This window comes from Poecilia latipinna, unplaced genomic scaffold, assembly GCF_001443285.1.
Source record: "Poecilia latipinna isolate Pla-1442-1.1 unplaced genomic scaffold, P_latipinna-1.0 Scaffold171, whole genome shotgun sequence".
Classification (NCBI taxonomy): domain Eukaryota; kingdom Metazoa; phylum Chordata; class Actinopteri; order Cyprinodontiformes; family Poeciliidae; genus Poecilia; species Poecilia latipinna.
Window position 1 is genome coordinate 274,985 of NW_015112787.1, and position 18,872 is coordinate 293,856.

Below are 18,872 nucleotides of genomic sequence, written 5' to 3' on the forward strand. Positions count from 1 at the left end.
AACTAAGACCGGCCCCCGACCAGAGAAAGGAACAGCTATGTGGCCCTCGCAGGAAAAAGTTTGGGGACCCCTGGCCTAAACCATCGATACAATGCAGGATGCAGCTGAGATTGTCTTGTACGGCAGAAGCACATCTACTTCAAGCTTCAACGCGATGTGCGTTCAGCGACGATAGCCTGCATATGTTGGTGGTCAAATGGACTAAAGTGTTTGCAAACACTTTAGTCAAGTTACCTGTTTTCAATAGGTTGTTTTTTCTGCAAACCTTCTACATGTGATGTTCATAGTTAGGGAGAATATCTTAAGATTCGTGGACTTTCCTTCCCAATTCCAGTTGATGATGTTCCCCAATGGTTGCAACATTTGTTTGCGTTCTTGTTGTTGTTTTTTTGTTGTTTTTTTCTGTAAGTACATCTGGATCATAAGTATTACCTTCCTTTGTCTGCTGCTGCTTTGTCTCTATGATCCACATGCTACTTTTCAGTGTGCAGATCTTCCAAACGCATTTGAGCCTCTTCCCATAAAATGTCTGCTGATGTCGTTTTGACAAGATTAACCAAGGCAGAATTGTCCGCTTGCAAATTTCACTCGCAGGTCTTTCTTGGGAAATGTGTCACAACAGGACCCGTTTGCGTGTCGTCATGTGAACGGTGCCGCATGCAGTCTGAGCTCGGGGAGGATGGAAGCGAACGTGACGGGTGTCGGTGTTTGGTGTGTGGCAGCAGGTGGCTGAGGAAACGCGTGTGTGTTTGGTGGGGTTTCGAAGGGAGGAGTGCTATTTTCCAGCGATGAACAAGTCTCTCATGTAACATACCTCTGCCTCAGCACACTTCTCAGTTTGACTAATTATAGTTAATTTGATTTGACTTTCCCATTAACACATGTACATATTCTGTCCTCAAAAAATAAATTAGACTGGGATTGTTTAGTCCCGGAGAGGAAACAAGAGAGCGCTTCCCTTTTTTTTTTTTTTTTTTCCTCCCTTCCTTAGTAACAGGAGAGAGAGCAAATTAAAAGAGGTCAGATGAAGCATGCTATCTGTATCGGTAAAATTAGAGGAGCGAGAAATCAAATGTACATAGCTGTTTACGTGCGTAGCAGACGTCTGGCTTTACCGTCTAGGCCAGGTCTTTTTTTTTCTTTTCTTTTTTTTTTACTGGACTGAGCAAAACGGCAGATATGGGAATTGTCTCAGTTTGAAACACCCTTCAGGCTGGTGCATTATCCCTCTTTCTCTCATCTGTTCTCTGCTGACTGTTTGCCGTTTCCTCCCACCTTGATGGTAGGTTGTCTGAAGGCTACAGCAGGGAGTTGGTGAGGAGGTGGTCCTCCTGACTTCGGGCTATGTTGTCTCACACCGTCTCTTTTCCATGATCTACATTTTGGTTGCCATAGACACCTTCGATAAATCCCCCTCCCTCTTTCCCTTTCCTTTAAGATCTTCAAGTCCAGGCTGTTAAATGTAGAAAGTTTTAGCTCACGGGGGGTAAATGATGTTTAGTTACCATAACCATCCTTAGTTTTTATTTCCAACTTTTTGTGCTGGTGGCTGCATATCAGGTTGTTTTTTTTTTGTTTTTCTTCTCCACTTTGGCCAGGTAGGATTTCTGCACCGTTCCAGGGTAGGAAACCAGGCCAGTGGGCCAGACGCATTTCCATTCCTCAGTCTCCTTATTCATTATATTCATGCCTGTTTTATTCCTGCGAGTGCCAGCTGCAATCCCAGAAACCATATTTCATTGAGGCATTCACCCCATTGTCCTAGTTGTTTCCAGCAGACAACCTAGTTGCCAAGGTTTTGGTAGGCCAGAGAGGGCAACACTGACACTGGCACGCCAACAAAGCCTTCGGTTGGGAGTGATCTCACCCCTTTTGTAAGCCTGTCTGTCCGCTCGGAGGCCTGCACTCTGCATGCAAGTGGGTGCATTTTTACAGCTATATTGTATGGCGGGGCGGAATGGGTAGATCCCCTACCCCCGCTACCTCAATCCCTCCAGGCTCACGAAGCTGGCAATGAAAGGATGCCATGGCTGAGGGCAAGGCTGACTCTGCTCTCCTCTCCCCCTCCCTCCGTAGCCCAAGGCCGCCCCACATGACCCCCTGTCTATGAGCTCGGCTTGTTTTTCACTCAAAACTGAAGCGTCCTTGGCTACGCGTTTTGGCGTATGTATGCACAAACGCTATCCTTCATCTCAAACCGTGCCGTAAGCATACGCTGGTTTGCAATTAGCTGTCGCGCAGAGAGCGTGTCGATGCTCCCTTTTGCACCTTTCTTCCTCAACAGCTTTTCAGAGGCTATTCCTGGGCGACTTGAGCGGAAAATGACCCGGCGGTATGGCCACGGGCGTATGGCTTCGATCTGGCACGCAGAGGAGGAGTGTCGGTTAGGAAAAGGTGGAGAAATTAAAAGAAAGGATCCTTTAAGCTGCCTCCATCCAGCTGAGGCACAGTAATGGCTAACGCAGTCCCCTCAGTGTTATTTGGCCTGCTGTCGATCGAAGTTAGCCCACACCGAGTTACAAACACGTATCAGACTATTTTAATTCCTGAAGAGGATTGTTTAGCTGCTCCCAGAGAAATCATGTGATGACTGACACTGACCTATATGAAACTTAAGTGTTTGTCCAATCTGTGAACCCACCGTGCCTCAGCAGCTATCAGCTGGTAACAACAACACTCTTCGGTGTGGAAGTTCTTTCAGTAGTTACTTGAACACATAGCTAGCTGTTTAGATGGTCAGAGAGATGTCTATAATGAAGCCAGTGAAGACCTAGTGATGTAAGACGCTAATGAAAAAGAAACAGCATTTTCTACGACATGGCCAGACTTGTGTCCGGTTGAGAGAAATCAAAACTTTTAGTAGATAACAAGAAGGCTGAACACTGTAGAATTGTGCTCCGTTTCATGTCGTGAGCTTTCACGGCTACATTTTTAACTGGAGCTTTTTCTGGGGGGGGTTTTGATAGTTAATTAAGATTAGACTCTCTCAAGTTTGTACTCTTTATAACATTTGTTCTCAAACCATTTGAGGAAATTATATGCTTTCTAATTACTGCCTTACAGACAGACAATGATAAAACAAGACTTGCTCATTTGTGGTTTAGAATTTAGCTTTTTTTTTTTTTTGTACAATCTACGTGGACTCAGATGATAAAATCTTCAGATTCATAGTTAAGTAGATAGGTAGGTAGATATGTAACCCTACCCCCATCCATAGAAAAGATTGCTCTAATGCTTTAACGTTTGAACGTCAGAGGTACAAATGTAAGCAGGTTTCCTGGTTCACTGCTGTCCACGTCAAGTTAAAACCAGGCTAAACCAGGTTTTCTTGAAGTGTTGTCTGCACATTTCTTTATGGAAAAGTCTGGGTTTGTTTTGCATAAACATCCCAAGTCTGTGGCAGTTTCCTATTGACCTTGTGTTTCTATGATACAAATATTTCTGGTGAGTACCAATGATGCTTGCACCAAAGTTTTGGAACAATGTCTGTGCTGTTTCAATTATGTCAATCTTTGCTAACCACAAAGATACTAAAGACAAGTTAAGATTTCAGCTCTGTTCTTGTTTCTTTGTTTTAAAGTAATCCTAAAAGCTCGTTTTATTGCAGCAACTTTTCTCACATGAGAAAGATGCCTTGTGTTGCTTATGTGTCTAAATAATTAATTGCGACTATTGGCGTGAGTGTTAGAAAACGATATTTTAATGCTGTTTCTTACCCCTTATTATTTTCAAAGGGGAATTTTATTTCGCTGGTATCTGTACTCCCATTTCAAAAATGGGAATTTTGTGTTTTTATTTATTTATTTTATTTAAGTCTGCAGAAGCTGGTACATGGTGCTTCAGTGTCTCTTATAAAAACACCTGCTTAATGCAGTGAATCTGCTGGACTCCATCCGATGTTGAGTTGAACAAGTGTTTGTGGAGAAGAAAGCTCTAAGTAACTGACTTTCATGCCATCAAAGTCACTTATGATTCATAGTCAGCATGTTTGTCTGACTGTTGTTGACTTACACACACACACACACACACACCTACACACACACACACACACACACACAGGCAGATGTTTAGGCGTACTGGGGCCTTGTTGCTGTCAAAATGGTAAAGAAATAGACAAAGCTCATCCTGTTCAGCTCTCACGTCCTCGCGGGTCCTGATCTGGCAACTGCGAGGAGCTGAAGTGAGGCAGCGTCTGCAGCCCTCGGCTTCACTCGGGTGCGTTGATGTTTCAGCTGCAGGTTTCTCCAGGCTGTAGTTCAAGGACTTCTCTCACTGGGAATCCTTAACTAGAGTCTCCTTTTTCTCCTCTGCACCCCCCAGTTTGCCCACACACACACACGCAAGTCTAGGTACGCATGCTCTTTTTGTTACGTCTCCCTGATTGCTCTTTTTTGTTCTGTGACTCTCCTTTTAGATAAAATGTTTTTTCTGTTTGTGTATTTTTTTTTCACATACACTGCTCAAAGAACTCACCACCTGGATTTATCAATGCAAATAAGTAAGAGCCCGCCATTGGATAATTGCTCCATCAATAACTATGTTTCAGGCTGCAACAAGAACATGAAAGAAGATTACCGAATCTATTAGAATCAAGTTAAGAACTGTCCAACAACACATTATTAAAAACTGGAAGTACAGTGGAGGATCATGTTACTTATTAAAGACATGTTCTCAGAATAATCTCTGACCACAAAGCAGTGGAAGAAGGTCATGTGATCTGAGGAGCCCAGGTTTGCCCTTTTGCAGAGTAATATGTGCACCTGGTTGAGAAAGGAGGCACCCATCATGCCTGCTGTCCACTTTTCAAGCCTGTGGAGACGGTGCTGTGATCTGGGTCTGCTGCAGTTGGTCAGGTCTAGGTTGAGCAATTTTATGTGCTCAAGAAATGGGATCAGATCTCTACCTGAATATACCGACGGCAAGGGCATATTCCAGAATGGCATTAGAAGAACTTATCAGCCTCAAGTTGTGCAACATTTGCTCTAGGAGCACGAGACGTAATTTTCACGTATGATTGTCCCATCAGACTGCAGATCTAAATACCTTTGAGAATTTTTGGGACGTTTGCACAAAGATCACCTGTTCCACGCCCCCAGCAAGGCGAAACATCGATGCAACTCTGAATAGAAACACATCATAGTTTACTGGAATGATGCCTCAACAAATGCAGGCTGTAATCAATCAATCAGTTTAACAATCTACAGCAGGGGTCCCCAAACTTTTTCCTGCGAGGGCCACATGACTGTTCCCTTTTCTAGTCGGGGGCCGGTCTTAGTTTTTCGAGACAGAAACCTTAGAAAAGTTTTGTTGACGGGGGGGGAGTGAAACTGTGGAAAGGGGGGGGGGGGGGGTTGAAATTGGGTTACTGCTGACGACATATTCGCGTTTAGCTAGATTTTTACCCAGAATGCAAATGGAAAAAAACCGTGAGCGAAACGGTGACTGGTACTGACCAGTATATATTCCATTCAGGGAAACTAAGTTTCATATCTGCTCAAGAGCCCCCCTGGTGGTTGCAGAAAAATCCACATATATATGAAAAAAAACACTGAATGCTCTCTGGTATTGTTCAGGGGGCCGGACCAAATGAGGAGGCGGGCCGGATCCCACCCGCGGGCCGAAGCTTGGGGACCCCTGATCTACAGTGTTTGACGTTATAATGGTCATAGGACAATTGTATACGACTTATGATATATTGATGCTATATTTTTTTCCTGTCTTGACCTATTTTTAAGCAAGCACATTGACCACAATAGGAGCTAGTTTCCACAAGGGGAAAACTAGCTACTATTTCCCTTTTGTGAGGAAAGGGCAAAGGCCAAAGAAGTAGATAAAAAGAAAAAAGTTTGTAATTATTTTTCCTGGAGTTTTTATACCCCCAAGGTTCTTCTGGATACTAACGTTGTATGGTTAATCGCAAGGACAGTACCAATAATGAAACCATTCTTTTGTCAGTGACACAAAATTACATTTTTCAAGGTGTAACTCAATTCTTGTTTTTTGTCTCCAATCTGATTGGGACAAAAAAAAATAAAAAAAATAAGCAAAGACTGGGAAGATTTTGTTTTGTTGGCCATGAGCGTTGCACCCGATCCTCCAGCTCTGACCTCAAGTCATCAATCCTGCACTCCACGGCGATAACATTGCAATTCTGTCTGACTTACTTTTTTTCAAGACTCAATTAAAATATTAAGCAAGAACTTGGGAAGGAATTTTATAGTGTTTGAAAAGCAGTGTTAATAACAAAGGTCACAGTCAGGAGAAGAATTTTCACTCGCGAAGTTGATTAACGGCGAGGCAACAATGGGATGTTTGTGAACCCAGCTGGAGTGGGTCGTACTTCATAAATAGAGGCATTCAACAGCAGTTAAGTGTGTTTGCCTAAACCTTTCTCTGAATGAAGAGCCGTGCCCTGCTGCGTGCGTGCGGAGTGCTTTAATTGTCGCGCTGCTTGTGGACGCCTCTTGTTCACCTCTTCATTGTCGAGCGGCAGGAACACAGTGTATACAGCAGGAGCGCTTATTAATTTTTCTTTTTTTTTCTTTTCCAAGAATTTAAAGTCAGTTCGAGTTTCTTGAATCGGGCTTTTGCCAAAACAACCAAGCCCTCTCGCTGTTTGGATCATCATGTGGAATTTGAAAAAGGTCTGAAATTGTCTCGGATTGCTGTTTACTTTTTCACATGTTTTTTTGCCCACCTCTTGAAAAGGCGTTTGTTCTGTGAAGGAATAGATAGATGGAAGAGGAGCAGAGAGCGATAAATATTGACATTTTACATTGTGTTTCTAAGTGGCGAGTGCAAACAGTTCAAATGATGTTGTTAAAAAGTGTCAAACTCTCTTTTAGTGTATTAAAGCTGTGAAAGAATTCTTGACAGAAACATGTTTTTTTTATCATTTATACTTTCCTTGACCTCTTCTGTAAACATCTGTGCTACTTATTCTTTTGTCTTCAGACTCCTGGTAAATGTCCTTCTTCGTTCCCGTTTTGCTCTCAAGCAGCCAAACAACCAATCGCTTTACTATTTTGTTGTGTACTAAACAGTTTTTCAGTCAATAGCGGTTCTTTAAAAAAATCCTTTTGAGAATAATGGTAATTATAATTGTTTCACTTTCATCCCAAAGCCTCTACTGGGTCTCTGCCACCATCACCGTCTTAGAGCTCACATGTACCCAGAAAAAAAGAAAAAAAAAAAGAAACATACTTAGCCTTTGCATACGAGTCATTTTTTTTCTCAATGATTGAGTTATTTGAGAAATTATAGAAGCAAGTACTTATAAAAATACTAAATCTCATGTACCGTAATTTAGCGGGACCAAAACCTCTCATGAATTGCTGAAATGCAGAAATACTTAAGACCTTATCTAAAACAGCGCTTATCTGCCCATTTTTCCAAAATCAAAATCAAATCAAATTTTATTTCTACAGCACATTTCAGCAGCAAGGCATTTCAAAGTGCTTTACATCATAACAAACACAAAGACACAGAGTCATGCGACATGGAGTCAGCAATCAAAACGTTACATTAAGTCAAGAGCCATCATTAGATTTGTGAACTGATTACACTTCAAATCCAACTCTAAACAGGTGGGTTTTTAGTCGAGATTTAAAGGCACTCAGTGTTTCAGCTGTTTTACAGTTTTCTGGAAGTTTGTTCCACATCTGTGGTGCATAGAAACTGAATGCTGCTTCTCCTCGTTTGGTTCCGGCTCTGGGGATGCAGAGCAGAACCAGAAGACCTGAGGGGTCTAGACGGTTGGTACAGCGATAACAGATCTTTAATGTATTGTGGTGCTAAACCGTTCAGTGATTCAGAAACTAACAGCAGTATTTTAAAGTCTATTCTTTGAGCTACAGGGAGCCAGTGTAGGGACTTTAAAACTGGTGTTATGTGCTCCATCTTCCTGGTTTTAGTGAGAACGCGAGCAGCAGCGTTCTGGATCAGCTGCAGCTGTTTGATTTATTAGTCAGACCTGTGAAGACGCTGTTGCAGTAATCAATGCGGCTAAAGACAAACGCATGGATGAGTTTCTCTAGATCTCGTTGAGACATTAGTTCTCTGTCCTGGAGATGTTCTTCAGGTGATAGAAGACCAACTTTGTAACTGCCTTTATGTGGTTCTGAAGGTTCAGGTCAGAGTCCATCACTACTCCCAGGTTTCGGGCCTGATCGCTGGTTTTAGTTGTTTTTTGTGTATCTTTAGGTCAAAACTCTTGAGTGTGACGATAATAAGGTTGGAATAAAAACTGTGCAAAGTAATGTTTCAAAGTTAATCAGAAAAGAGACATAAGAAACATCAGTGAAACAGTTCAAGCCAGACAACATGCAGCCAGTTGGACCCAAGAAGAAAAGACCTTATCTATATATAATCTTATTTTCCCCTAAAGATTTGCACTTGGCTCTTCAGCAGCAAACGAACATCCAATCACATCAAAACAGTAAACTCTGTACCTTCAACACATCTTTACAAGGATGTTAGCTTGTGTCCCTTCACCTCACCTTACTTATCCGTGTAGAGAAAAAGCCCACTTTATGAGCAGGTAGCTAAAAAAACAACCCCACACAGTTAATCTTTAATTTGGTGTTGCTCCAATCGGAGCTCGGTCTCTGCTGAATCACTGAGGTGTTTATGTATCCATATCTGGTGAACCTGTGTTTCCCTGGAGTCTCGTGTTCTCATGGATAAAATGTTTGCTTCCAAAGGCATGCCGCCTTCTGCTGGTGTCTGTCCAACGCCACTGGTTAAATTAACCTCTGCTGCACGTAGTTTAAGTGGCAACATTAGGCTGCGTGAGTGAGATTTGTAGTCGCAGCACGGCAGTAATACACTTGTATTGCACAATCATTGCATTCAGTTTGCTCGGGCGTTAAAGAGGCCACGTCAACAGCACACACGAAGGTCACCTGTGGCTGACAAAAGCTCCGCTCATCAAGGCATTTTGTTTTTATTTACAGTAAAGAGGTAAAGTAAACTCAAGTCATTAATTTCAAGGAAGCCACTGCACCCACTGAAACCCCTGTGGCTTTTAGGTTAAAACCAGTCACAGGATGCATAGGTTGACTTTTTAGCCCCCTTCTGGTGATGTCTGGCTGGTTGCACGTCTTCCTGAGTCTGATTCCTCTCTTTGGTGCGTCATCCGGTTGTTGTTTTTCGCTGTGGATTTCTAGTTGCTAGCTAGCAGCACCCTGTGGATGTGTGCTGCCGTGCCCCTGGCTGCAGTTCACACACTCACCCTGAATCTGTCTTTTTTTTTTTTTTCTTCTTCTTCTTCCAGGCAGTGAGGTGGGGGTAGGGTGGGGGGTGTTTACCATGCTGTGGAACTGCCTGCCTGCATCCCAGCTTGTGTGCCTTACCCCCAGACTCAGACCAGAAAGACTGGGGGAGGGAGGGAGAGAGGGATGGAGGAAGGGAGCACTGCATCTTTCTTTTCCTTCCCTTCCTCTACCTCCTTCTTCTAATTTCCCCCTTCCTCCACTCTCACTTTTATATTTCTTGTCTTCGCCTGCCCTCTAAAGGCCAAAGGGCTTCGCGCTCCGTATGTAAATGTGCGTGTGTGTGTGTGTGTGTGTGTGTGGCCGCCAGGCTGCATCTGGCGGCTGCATCAGCCAGTGGCTTTTTCTCAGCGTGTGAATTCTTCCTCTCACTGCTGTAGCTTCACAACTTGGGATGTTTTTCATCACATTCATGCACACACACTTAAAGGACGGTGTAATTACCCTATGCTCTCTCATGTTCTCCCTCGGGTGTTATATTTATCACCGCTGGAGCATTTCTGACACCCAGCACCAATACCTGAATTCACTTCAGGCACCGGTTCTTGCACCAAATACACTTCCCTAGGCGTATCACACCACATATACATTTATAACTAAGTCAGATTATCTCATCTATAGTTATGCTCAAGTACGATGTTTGCTCCATTAGCATATAGTCGGAGTTACATTCCCCGGAGCTTGTGAGTCTGTGATTTCTGTTTTCGGTAATAAACATGTGGCCATAAACCACAACAAGAAAGCAAGTTTGATATTTGAAAGAATAGAAAAGAGAAAATAAAGGACCAGCATGAAGGCAAATAACACAAACTGCGGTTGGAGCGATCCGGTTAGCTTTCAGGCAGACAGGTTCTACAAAGAGCCTCACAAACCGAGCCCAGGGCCGTGCTGCAGGGACGCCTTCCCACCCCTCCTTCGCGCTCCAGTGTCAGACCTCTGATTGGAGCCCGTCTGTCAACTGGGTTTGACACGACGACGGCGGGGAACTCTGGGGAAACGGGCTTGTGTTTCTTTATCTCCTGGATCTGCTGCGAGGAAAACAGAGCTGCTCTGGAGGCACGGCAGACAGTAAAACTAATAACACCGGAGAGCCGAGTACCGTCATTTCAGACTTTTCTGTCGTCTGTGATTTTCACCAGAGCGCACCAAGAGGTAACTTTTGGTGTGAGACTTATTGATTAAAAAGAGAAAAAGGTAATGTTGCTCCCCGTGAGATCTCTTTTCAAAAGCAGGTTTAGAGCAGAACTTTTAAGAGTTTGTCCACCAAACTACTGTGATGAATCCAGTTTTTTTTTTTTTTACAGTTTTGTTTGGAGGAAATCTACTTCTAAGTGTATCCTCCCCTAGTGCGTAATGCCTTAGTTAGCGTCACGCAGCCACTCCTCCTGATTGAGAACAGTATCGACGCCGGCTCCTGCTGCTGCCGAAGACAGCTTGTTACAGAAACCTGGTGATTATGTCCCGCTGTGAACATCCTCACTCTCCCTCACTTACACTCTCACATCACTCCCTAACCTCTGCCTTTCTCTTGTGGCCACTTTGGTCAAATTTGCACTCTCACGTCCTTGACTGCTGCCCCCCAACCACTGACCCTCGTATTTAAAACGTCCACGCTTATGTAAATGTTTATGTAGATTAATGCCACAATTTATGCAGATTAGTTTTTTTTTTTTTTGCCCACTCAGATTTGAAAGACTAAAAGGCAGATGAGCACTTAACTTCTGTTGGGAGCTCTCACAAATAATCTTAAGAGCCGAAGTGTACCAATCAGAAATTTGGTGCCCATTTCTGATCTCCAGTTTTTGCAAAGCACCGACCTTCTGATGCCAGGTCTTCTTTAAGAACTATTAACAGATTCAAACCTCTTAGCTTGAGCAGCCATCAATTATTTTTATTACTGGCAGAGGCGACATCAACTAATTTAAAACAAGGACCAAATGACTGCCAGTTTGGTCCTTGTTGTGCTGTGTTGAGCGTTAGATTTAGTGTAATTTAAATAGTTATTTCCCTTCTCACAGATTAATTTTCCACATTAGTCTGTTTCAACAGCTAAAATCATATAATGGAATACAGAAGACATTTTATGAGTTGGTGAGAGATCTAGTATGGTAAAAAAAAAAAAAATCTAATACTGTGCACCAAAAACTGGGTTTTAGAAATCATAGATCTTAAGTGATCATGCATTTAGTTATTTTAACTAGTCAAACTAAACTTTTCTTTATTTTTGATAACTGTTTCTTTATTTTTAAAAGAATCAGAAAAGGAAATCAACAAAACATAGTTACTTTCTTTTTGACACAAAAGAAAATAAGGGGAAAAAAACGTAAATTCGGTTCTGTTGGTGGGTGCAGCCTTAATGGTTTAAGAACCACCGTATAAAAAAACAACAACTAAAAACAAAATGAGTGAATAGATGTTGAAACAATACCTGTATATTCTATGAAGAGCTGTCAGCCGTTCATTCAGGCCGTAAACAAACATGACAGGACTTCGTTGGATGGTTTCCATTTCCTACGTTTGTAGTTTAGCAACTTTTTCCAAGGAACTGCCTTGGGGTGTTTCGTCAAACTGGCGAAGGAGTAAAACTGATGTGCAACTGATTTCAGTAGATAGTAGAATTTGTACATTTTGGAAGCATTTACGAATGACAAAGTTAAGTGTATACGTTCTCCAGGGGTAACTTACAGAAAATGAGCGTAGGGCGTTCGCTGATGACCAGACTGTCAAAGTCTTGACCAGCTGAACAAGATGTGAAGAATTCTGAATTATTTTGTTAGTTTTACAATTTTTTTTTTTTTTTTTAATTAAAATGCCAGCAGGGAGGCCCAGTATGTATGGTTTATCCTTTGTTATAACACACAATCATCCCTTCCTTCTGGTTTCACACTTCCTCCAACCTCACAGTGTCTGTCAAACTGCAAATAAGTGCCAGCAGTGTAATCAAGCTGCCCTTCAGCTGTGAGCGTGTCATACAGAGCCTCCACAGAGCCGTAAACCTGCTCATAAGTGGTAGTAGCATTGCCAAGGTTGAACAGTCAAGTGCCATCAAAAGCAGTTTGCTATAGAAATGGGTTTATCTGAAAGCAAACAAAGGGCTCACTCCCAACTCGACCCGCTCTGTAGACTGAATGTGCGCGGGCCTGTCTGACGCTGGAAAATGGCTTTCAGCCTGAATAGAGAGCAGAGAAACAAGGTGGTAAATGTCAGCATCAGAACTTTGCCTGCTTTGTGAGGGAGAGAAGAAAGTGTTGCATTCAGCACCGACTGTCAGCTCAACGCTGAAAAGCGTCGCAGCAGCGCCGGAAAGGGGAAAGTCAAGGTCGGCGGAGACGTTTTGAACGTACACAATTAAAGCTGTACATTAAGTGTTTATTTTTACGCTCACGAGAGATTTGAATTAATGGAGAGCTTTGCCGTCGCCGTTGACTCCCTCGTTAAATTTCCCAACAAGCCACATTTTTTCCGACGTCGGACTCGAGGTCTACTGCGACTCGGCTGCTCCCTGTACCTGCGTCGACGGCCATGAGCTCACTTACAGCAGTGAATCAAAAAAAAAAGAAAAAAAGAAAAAAGCTGAGCCTCCGTCAGGTCACTAACCCTCTGCGCCTTTAACACAAACACAAAGTGACCTGCCAGTCACCGAGCTAAGGCGAAGTGTCAGCTGAAGTTAGCGCTGAAGTGAGCTAATAGGCCCGTCTGGCGCTGAGGGCCGGTGGGAAAACAGCTGTTCATTTAAGCCTTCCACTTCTCACACTGTGCGTTTGGATGCGAGTTTGTCTCACGGAGCGAATGTATTTGTGCGCGCCACCCATTTCTGTTGCCTCGTCCTGCCGTTGACCCGTGTCGTGTCTCTTCCGCCTTATTTGATAATGATGCCGCAGACTAAGGTAACTTGGCTGCAAATCTGTTTCGTCTGTTATCACTGAGGCTTAAACTCGCTGCTAACATTGAAATCATTAACCTCCACGTTTAAGGTCGGTGTGCTGTCTTACCTTAGATGACCTACCAATGTTTCTGTAATGTTTGCGCTTTGATGTTTCTTACAACTTTTTTTTTTTTTTTTTACTTGTATCCCTTCAACGTTTTCATACTTTGTCACGTTGGAACCACAAACTTAATTTCCTGGGACTTTATACATTTTAAGATTTTTTTCTTTTTTTAAAATATGCAAATCTCGTAAGTTGTACTTTTCCAAAGCTGTTATTTCATGTAAATAAAGTACTTACAAATGAAGTAGTCATCCAGAAGTTTCTTTCTTCTTTGCACCATATTAATAATGCGGTGCTTTATAAAGCATATTACCCAACAAAACACTTTCTGTTCTTCTTACTTTCAAGCATTAGTTTCAGATTCATTTATCTTTGTAGTGTTTCTATGCAAAAGGCCCACAGTGGGGCTGTCAGTGTATCCTGTCACATTGCTTGAAACCTGGTCTTAGCGCTGTCTGATCTTAATCTGGATGTCTCTGTCTCCCCCAGGCTCAGTTCTTCTCCAGCAGACCGACGGAGACCGACAGACTCCGCTGGATCTGGTCTCCGCACTGAGTCAGAGGGAGGAGCTCCTCCGCAGCGCTCAGGCTGGGGACTCAGCCCGCACGAACAAAGACAAAACTGAGGTCTTGAACCTTCCTCTCCTCGAGGCTGGATCTAGTCTGCTGGGCCACCTCATTTTCTCCTACCAGAAGGAGAGGGGCCTGCCTGGCCTCACGCAGTCGGGGAACAGACCCCACACTCTGGTCTACAAGCTGGCCGCTGCGTTGGAGAAGCACTCCCTTCAGAAAGTCACTTCGGACTGGACAGATCAGCGGGCGGTGAGGCTGGCCGAAGACGTGGAGACGTTGCTGAGGCTCAGTCGAGGAGAGCACAAAGAACAGGTGTCTGCTGCTGCCAAGGAGTGCAGAGGAGAGAACACGGTTTTCCTGATGGAAGCACTGGAGAACCTGCAGGCTAATGGCAAGGCACTGGTTGCTGATTTGTAAGAAAAGATTGAAAGGGTGGAAAAAAAATTGCACATCCTGTCATTGAGGGGTTTCCATAATGGTGCAATCCCCCATGCCCGCTGACGATGGTTTGTACACATCAGTATATTGCCCTCAAGTTCTTTAATAAGCTGGTGATTTAGAAGTAATTTCTACAATGATAACTTGTTGTACTTGTGCTAAAAAATATAGAGTCTCTGTTTTGACTTGACATATATTTTTCAAAAAAAAAATGTTTTGAATGTAAAAGTATTTATGTTTTTTTTTTTACTATTTCCAGCCTCGTATGAACACTAACATTTTCATGTGGACTACCTCCAGTTTCACTTTTACATGGCTACTTTCCCTGTTGCTAATAAATCTTTTTTGTCATATGGATTTTTTTTAAAGAACTGTTTAACATGTAAAAGAAAAGTTCAAATTGGTTTACTGTTCAGGCATTAAAAACCTTAAATATTTAAGAAAATTACAATAAAGAAGGTAAAGGTGTTTGGTTCTAACAAGCTTCTTCATCAGCCACTGCTCCCTGTTAACTCAGTTATTAATAGACTCAAAATGAGACAACGTTGTGAAAACATTTAATACCAGAAAGCAGCGCCTGGCAGATGAGTGTTGGTACTAAGACCTAGAAATGACGGCCTTATGTAAATGTGAGTGTGAAGAACGAACCTCCTTAAAGTTGTCTGGAGTCTTAATTTAAGATAGTTTACAGTTCAGACGTTTTCATTTATACCATCTCTCTTTTTGATGCTGCGTAAGATCTGTGAAGTATATATGTTTTTTACTTAACTCATGTCAGACGTAGTAAAAATATGATAAAAAGCAAGAAACTCTAAAGCACCGGTGTAAATAAACGGTGCATGTATATTTTATTTTTTTTTCTCTCTCTCTCTCTATGCTCATTCTAGGTCTCATAAAATAGTGTAGCCATAAAATCTGCTAAAAAAAAAAAAAAAGAACAAACTCCATTTGTAAGTTTAGAAGGCGCTCTTAAACGTGGATTTTCTTTATTATGCTGCCTCTGCGAAGAAGTTGGCAAAGTTGTTCTGGAGCTCGAAACCAGGGATCCTAGATACATTTTCAGTATTTTCCAAGCCCCACATTATGGGAAAGTAAATATATTTGTAATTCCCAGAGTTATTTTCTATCCCAGTGTCTGATCATTGCATCCAGCTACCTGTTAAATGTGACATATGCATCGTTTAAGTATGTCTTATTTTGAAGACAAGTTAGGATGAGGGTTTTCTCTATGCCCAATTATGTTTTTTTTGAAAATTGCATCACAGTATATGCTGCTGCTGTTGAAATGGGAGGAAGGCAAGTCGAGCCAGAAGTGTCCCTGCAAATGCTGCGTCAATAACATCCACACAAAGGGAAGTTGATAAAAAATATTTAATTGAAAGTTTTTGTTTCACTAGTTTTTGACCCAAAATAAGCCACATTTATCAGATGATTATCGTTACTTAAATTAGAGGTATACGACATATTATGCCCCTGCCTTCCAGCTGTCATGTCTGTAAATCTCGTTGATTTGTAAAGGGACACACAGAGATGATGTCACAAGCAGAAGATTTCGCAGGCAGACAAGACAAATATAAAAAAAAACAAATAAAATAAAATCAAGGCAGGCAACACACCTACTTTACAGTATTATTACCAGAATATCAACAGGCATACTGTATAAAATACAACCATACATTAATCAGTTAGCTATATACAGTATTCTTTAAAAAATAAATAGTCTCATTCAAATAAAAGTGCTTCTCTTTCCTTTACACCTATCAGCCCAGTACATTCTTATACATTTTTTTTTTCTCTACACGATACAAAAATCACGCTTTGGTTCGCTGGTAAATGCAGCCAAAACCATAAACCAACAACAAAAAGAGACATTTGGATGCATTACCACACAACACTCACAAATCTGCAACACACGGTCGCGGACAAATTAATTGATACCCCAAGTGAAGATTTGAAAAAAGCCAGATTTTTTTTTTTTTTTTGCAGCAACAGCATTATCTAGCAATACAAATATATTTATTTTAAATCCAACCTTAAATTGTATTACTTTTTATTAGTGGGGCTAAGAAATCATTTTTGTAAACTCACAAATGGCAAAGTAATTGGTAACACTGCTTTAAGAAACAGGAAAGTACACTAAAGCAGCAAATGAAAACTACAAAATTGGAGAAACTACTGTAAAAAAAAAATGGCAACAGGTTGATGTGAGCTTAATTTATTAAGAAATCAAACGGGTTGTGACAGTAATTAAAGCTCTGTTTGTCATGGGACGAAAACTACGATCTAAATAACTGCATACGAACTTAACTCAGCTTTTCTATCTGCGCTAGCTTGTAATATTATTGGGTGATGCGGCTGGGTACATTAAAGGCATTTCCCCGCTAAAGCACTAAACATTTACATGGGTGATCATGTTCTTCTTATTCGTTCTCCAAGACAAAGTAATTAAAACTTCTGACAATGTGTCCACTGTCAGAGTCTCCTGTCGATAAAGTGGTGAAATGTATTAGACAAAATTCAGGTAAACTTGCTTAGAATTTATCCTAAGAAATTAAAAAGTCTGAAAATGGGCCTGGAGACATACAGTAGTTCATTTATCGCCATGTTTTGTTTTGTTTTTTTCAAAAGAAGCTTCCTATTTTAATTTCTTAGTGTTGATTTCACAGGTAGCTCCTGATTTCTGCAACAGACATGCATGGAAAATTGGAAAATAAACAAAACCATTCAACTGGTCAAAACTATAAACTTCTACCTTGTGGAGATCAAATTACATCTGTCTTACATAAAAGGTATGTTGTCTTGATTTTCCTGTTTTTGCAGAGTAGGCAAAGTAAGAAAACAGCAAGTGATCGATTACTAAGTAGGGTTTCAAATAATCTCTGATCAATTTAAAACATATGTTATAAAAATGGTTTAGGTGCATCTATTTACTAGGAACTGTTAGAATAGGTACTGATTTCTTAACATAGCAATTTCCCCGCCAAAGATTTTTTTATTTTTTTTTTCCTGTGTGAGATTATCCTGTTGCAATAAAAAAATTAACACAAATTAAGGCTTTTCATACTCGGTACCAGGGGTGTCAACAAACGGTACAGGCGCTGTTGCAGTAAAAACAAAAGTGTCAAGTATTCAAGCAGTTCATTGGGCAAAACTAAAAAAGCCATCCCATCAAGTCGCTCTAAGAAAAGTTTATTACTGTTGTCCAAACGGATCAGACAATAAAATCATTTATCGGAGAGCGGAAACAAACTTATGAAGTGGAGCGGAGCTTCAAAAAGGCGAAAGGCGGCGGCACAGAGACAGACAGACAGACGAGGGGAGAAGACGACAGTAGATGCTGTGAGCTGGGGTTTTACAGACTTAAAGACCCCCAGACAAAGAAGTGGAAGCAGTGGGAAATGGAGGCAGGGATCAATAGGATGAGACAGGACCTCCTCAAACATAGCCTGTGCTGTGATCTTTCAAGAGAAGCTCTGCAAGAAGCCCAAGAGACCATCTCTTCAGACAGGGTCGCAACCCTGCTTACTGACGAATGAGGAAACCGCAGAGAGAGCAAACGGGGAAAGCATGACGGGAAGTGTGTTTTGAAATAGGATAAAACACACGCACACACACTCGCGGACACGCACACAAATATTCCTCCATCCCTGACATCTCAGGCCTAAGTCCCCTCAGAGCCTTGTCTTGTCACACAATGACTCGCTGCTCATCAAGCATCTCCACAAAGTCAACACCAAAAAACAGCTGGTCCCTCTGCTGCTGCAGCACACACACACACACACACACACACACGTGCACACATCGAATCTGAGTGTCAAGTCTAGAGCTGGAGGGGAGATGCAATTGTACCACACACTGACGCTGAGAGAATCTTTGATAGCATAAACGTGTGTATGCAAACACTCCTCTGTAAATACACGGCGCACACGAACACGCCCGTGTCTCTGGAAGGGCTGATCAAAGTTGAGCTGTGGGCACAGGAGGTGGGGCAGATGGAGAGGGCGGCCAGCCCGGGGCGCAGCATCATAGAGAGCATGTTTGCATGTCTGCGTGTGCATGTACGTGTGTGTGTGTGTGTGTGCTTGGTTGAGAGGGAGAAACTGTTCCTGCTCAAATATGACACTGTTTTTTTTTTTTTGTTTTATCTGCGAGCAAGTAGTTACAGTGTGCAAGACTTCCTACCAGAGATGCGTTCTTTCTGTCTTCCCCTCCTGAGAGGGAGGAAGAGAGGCTGGGGCTCTTTGTGTCTGCGTGCGTGCCCGTGCTGCAGAAGCACGCCTCGCGTGTAAACGCTTTCATGTGTGGCCCGCCAAGGCAAACACACAGGGAGATGAGAGGGAAAGAGACCGGCCTTTCAAACAAGATTAGGGCTGTGCCTGCCTAAAGGCCTGCCTGCCTGCTCCATGACACTCTGCATAGACCAGGTGACATCTATATAAGCACAGCGGCAGCAGGCCCAGTCCGCGGCGCCGCCTCACTGAGAAGGTGTCGTACCGACTGACTGACGACGCTGACGGGGCTAAAACCGCACACTTTCTCGAGATCCAACGCACCGAATGATCTCATACTCGACCTCGTTCCTACTCGTTGGGTTTAGGGAC

At 42.4% G+C, this 18,872-nt stretch overlaps 1 protein-coding gene across 2 annotated transcripts in view; it reads left to right on the plus strand.

The window, feature by feature from the left end:
• The window catches only part of slf1 (SMC5-SMC6 complex localization factor 1), a 45,856-nt gene extending 26,984 nt beyond the window's left edge, over positions 1-18,872 (plus strand). The window contains exon 18 of one of the 2 annotated variants that reach the window (XM_015030065.1): positions 4,467-5,159. In XM_015030065.1, coding sequence (XP_014885551.1) covers positions 4,467-4,498 — 32 coding nt within the window. In that variant the 3' untranslated portion in view covers positions 4,499-5,159. Of the gene's footprint in view, positions 1-4,466; positions 5,160-13,750 lie in introns of those variants that run through there. The other variant, XM_015030064.1, reaches the window with a different exon arrangement.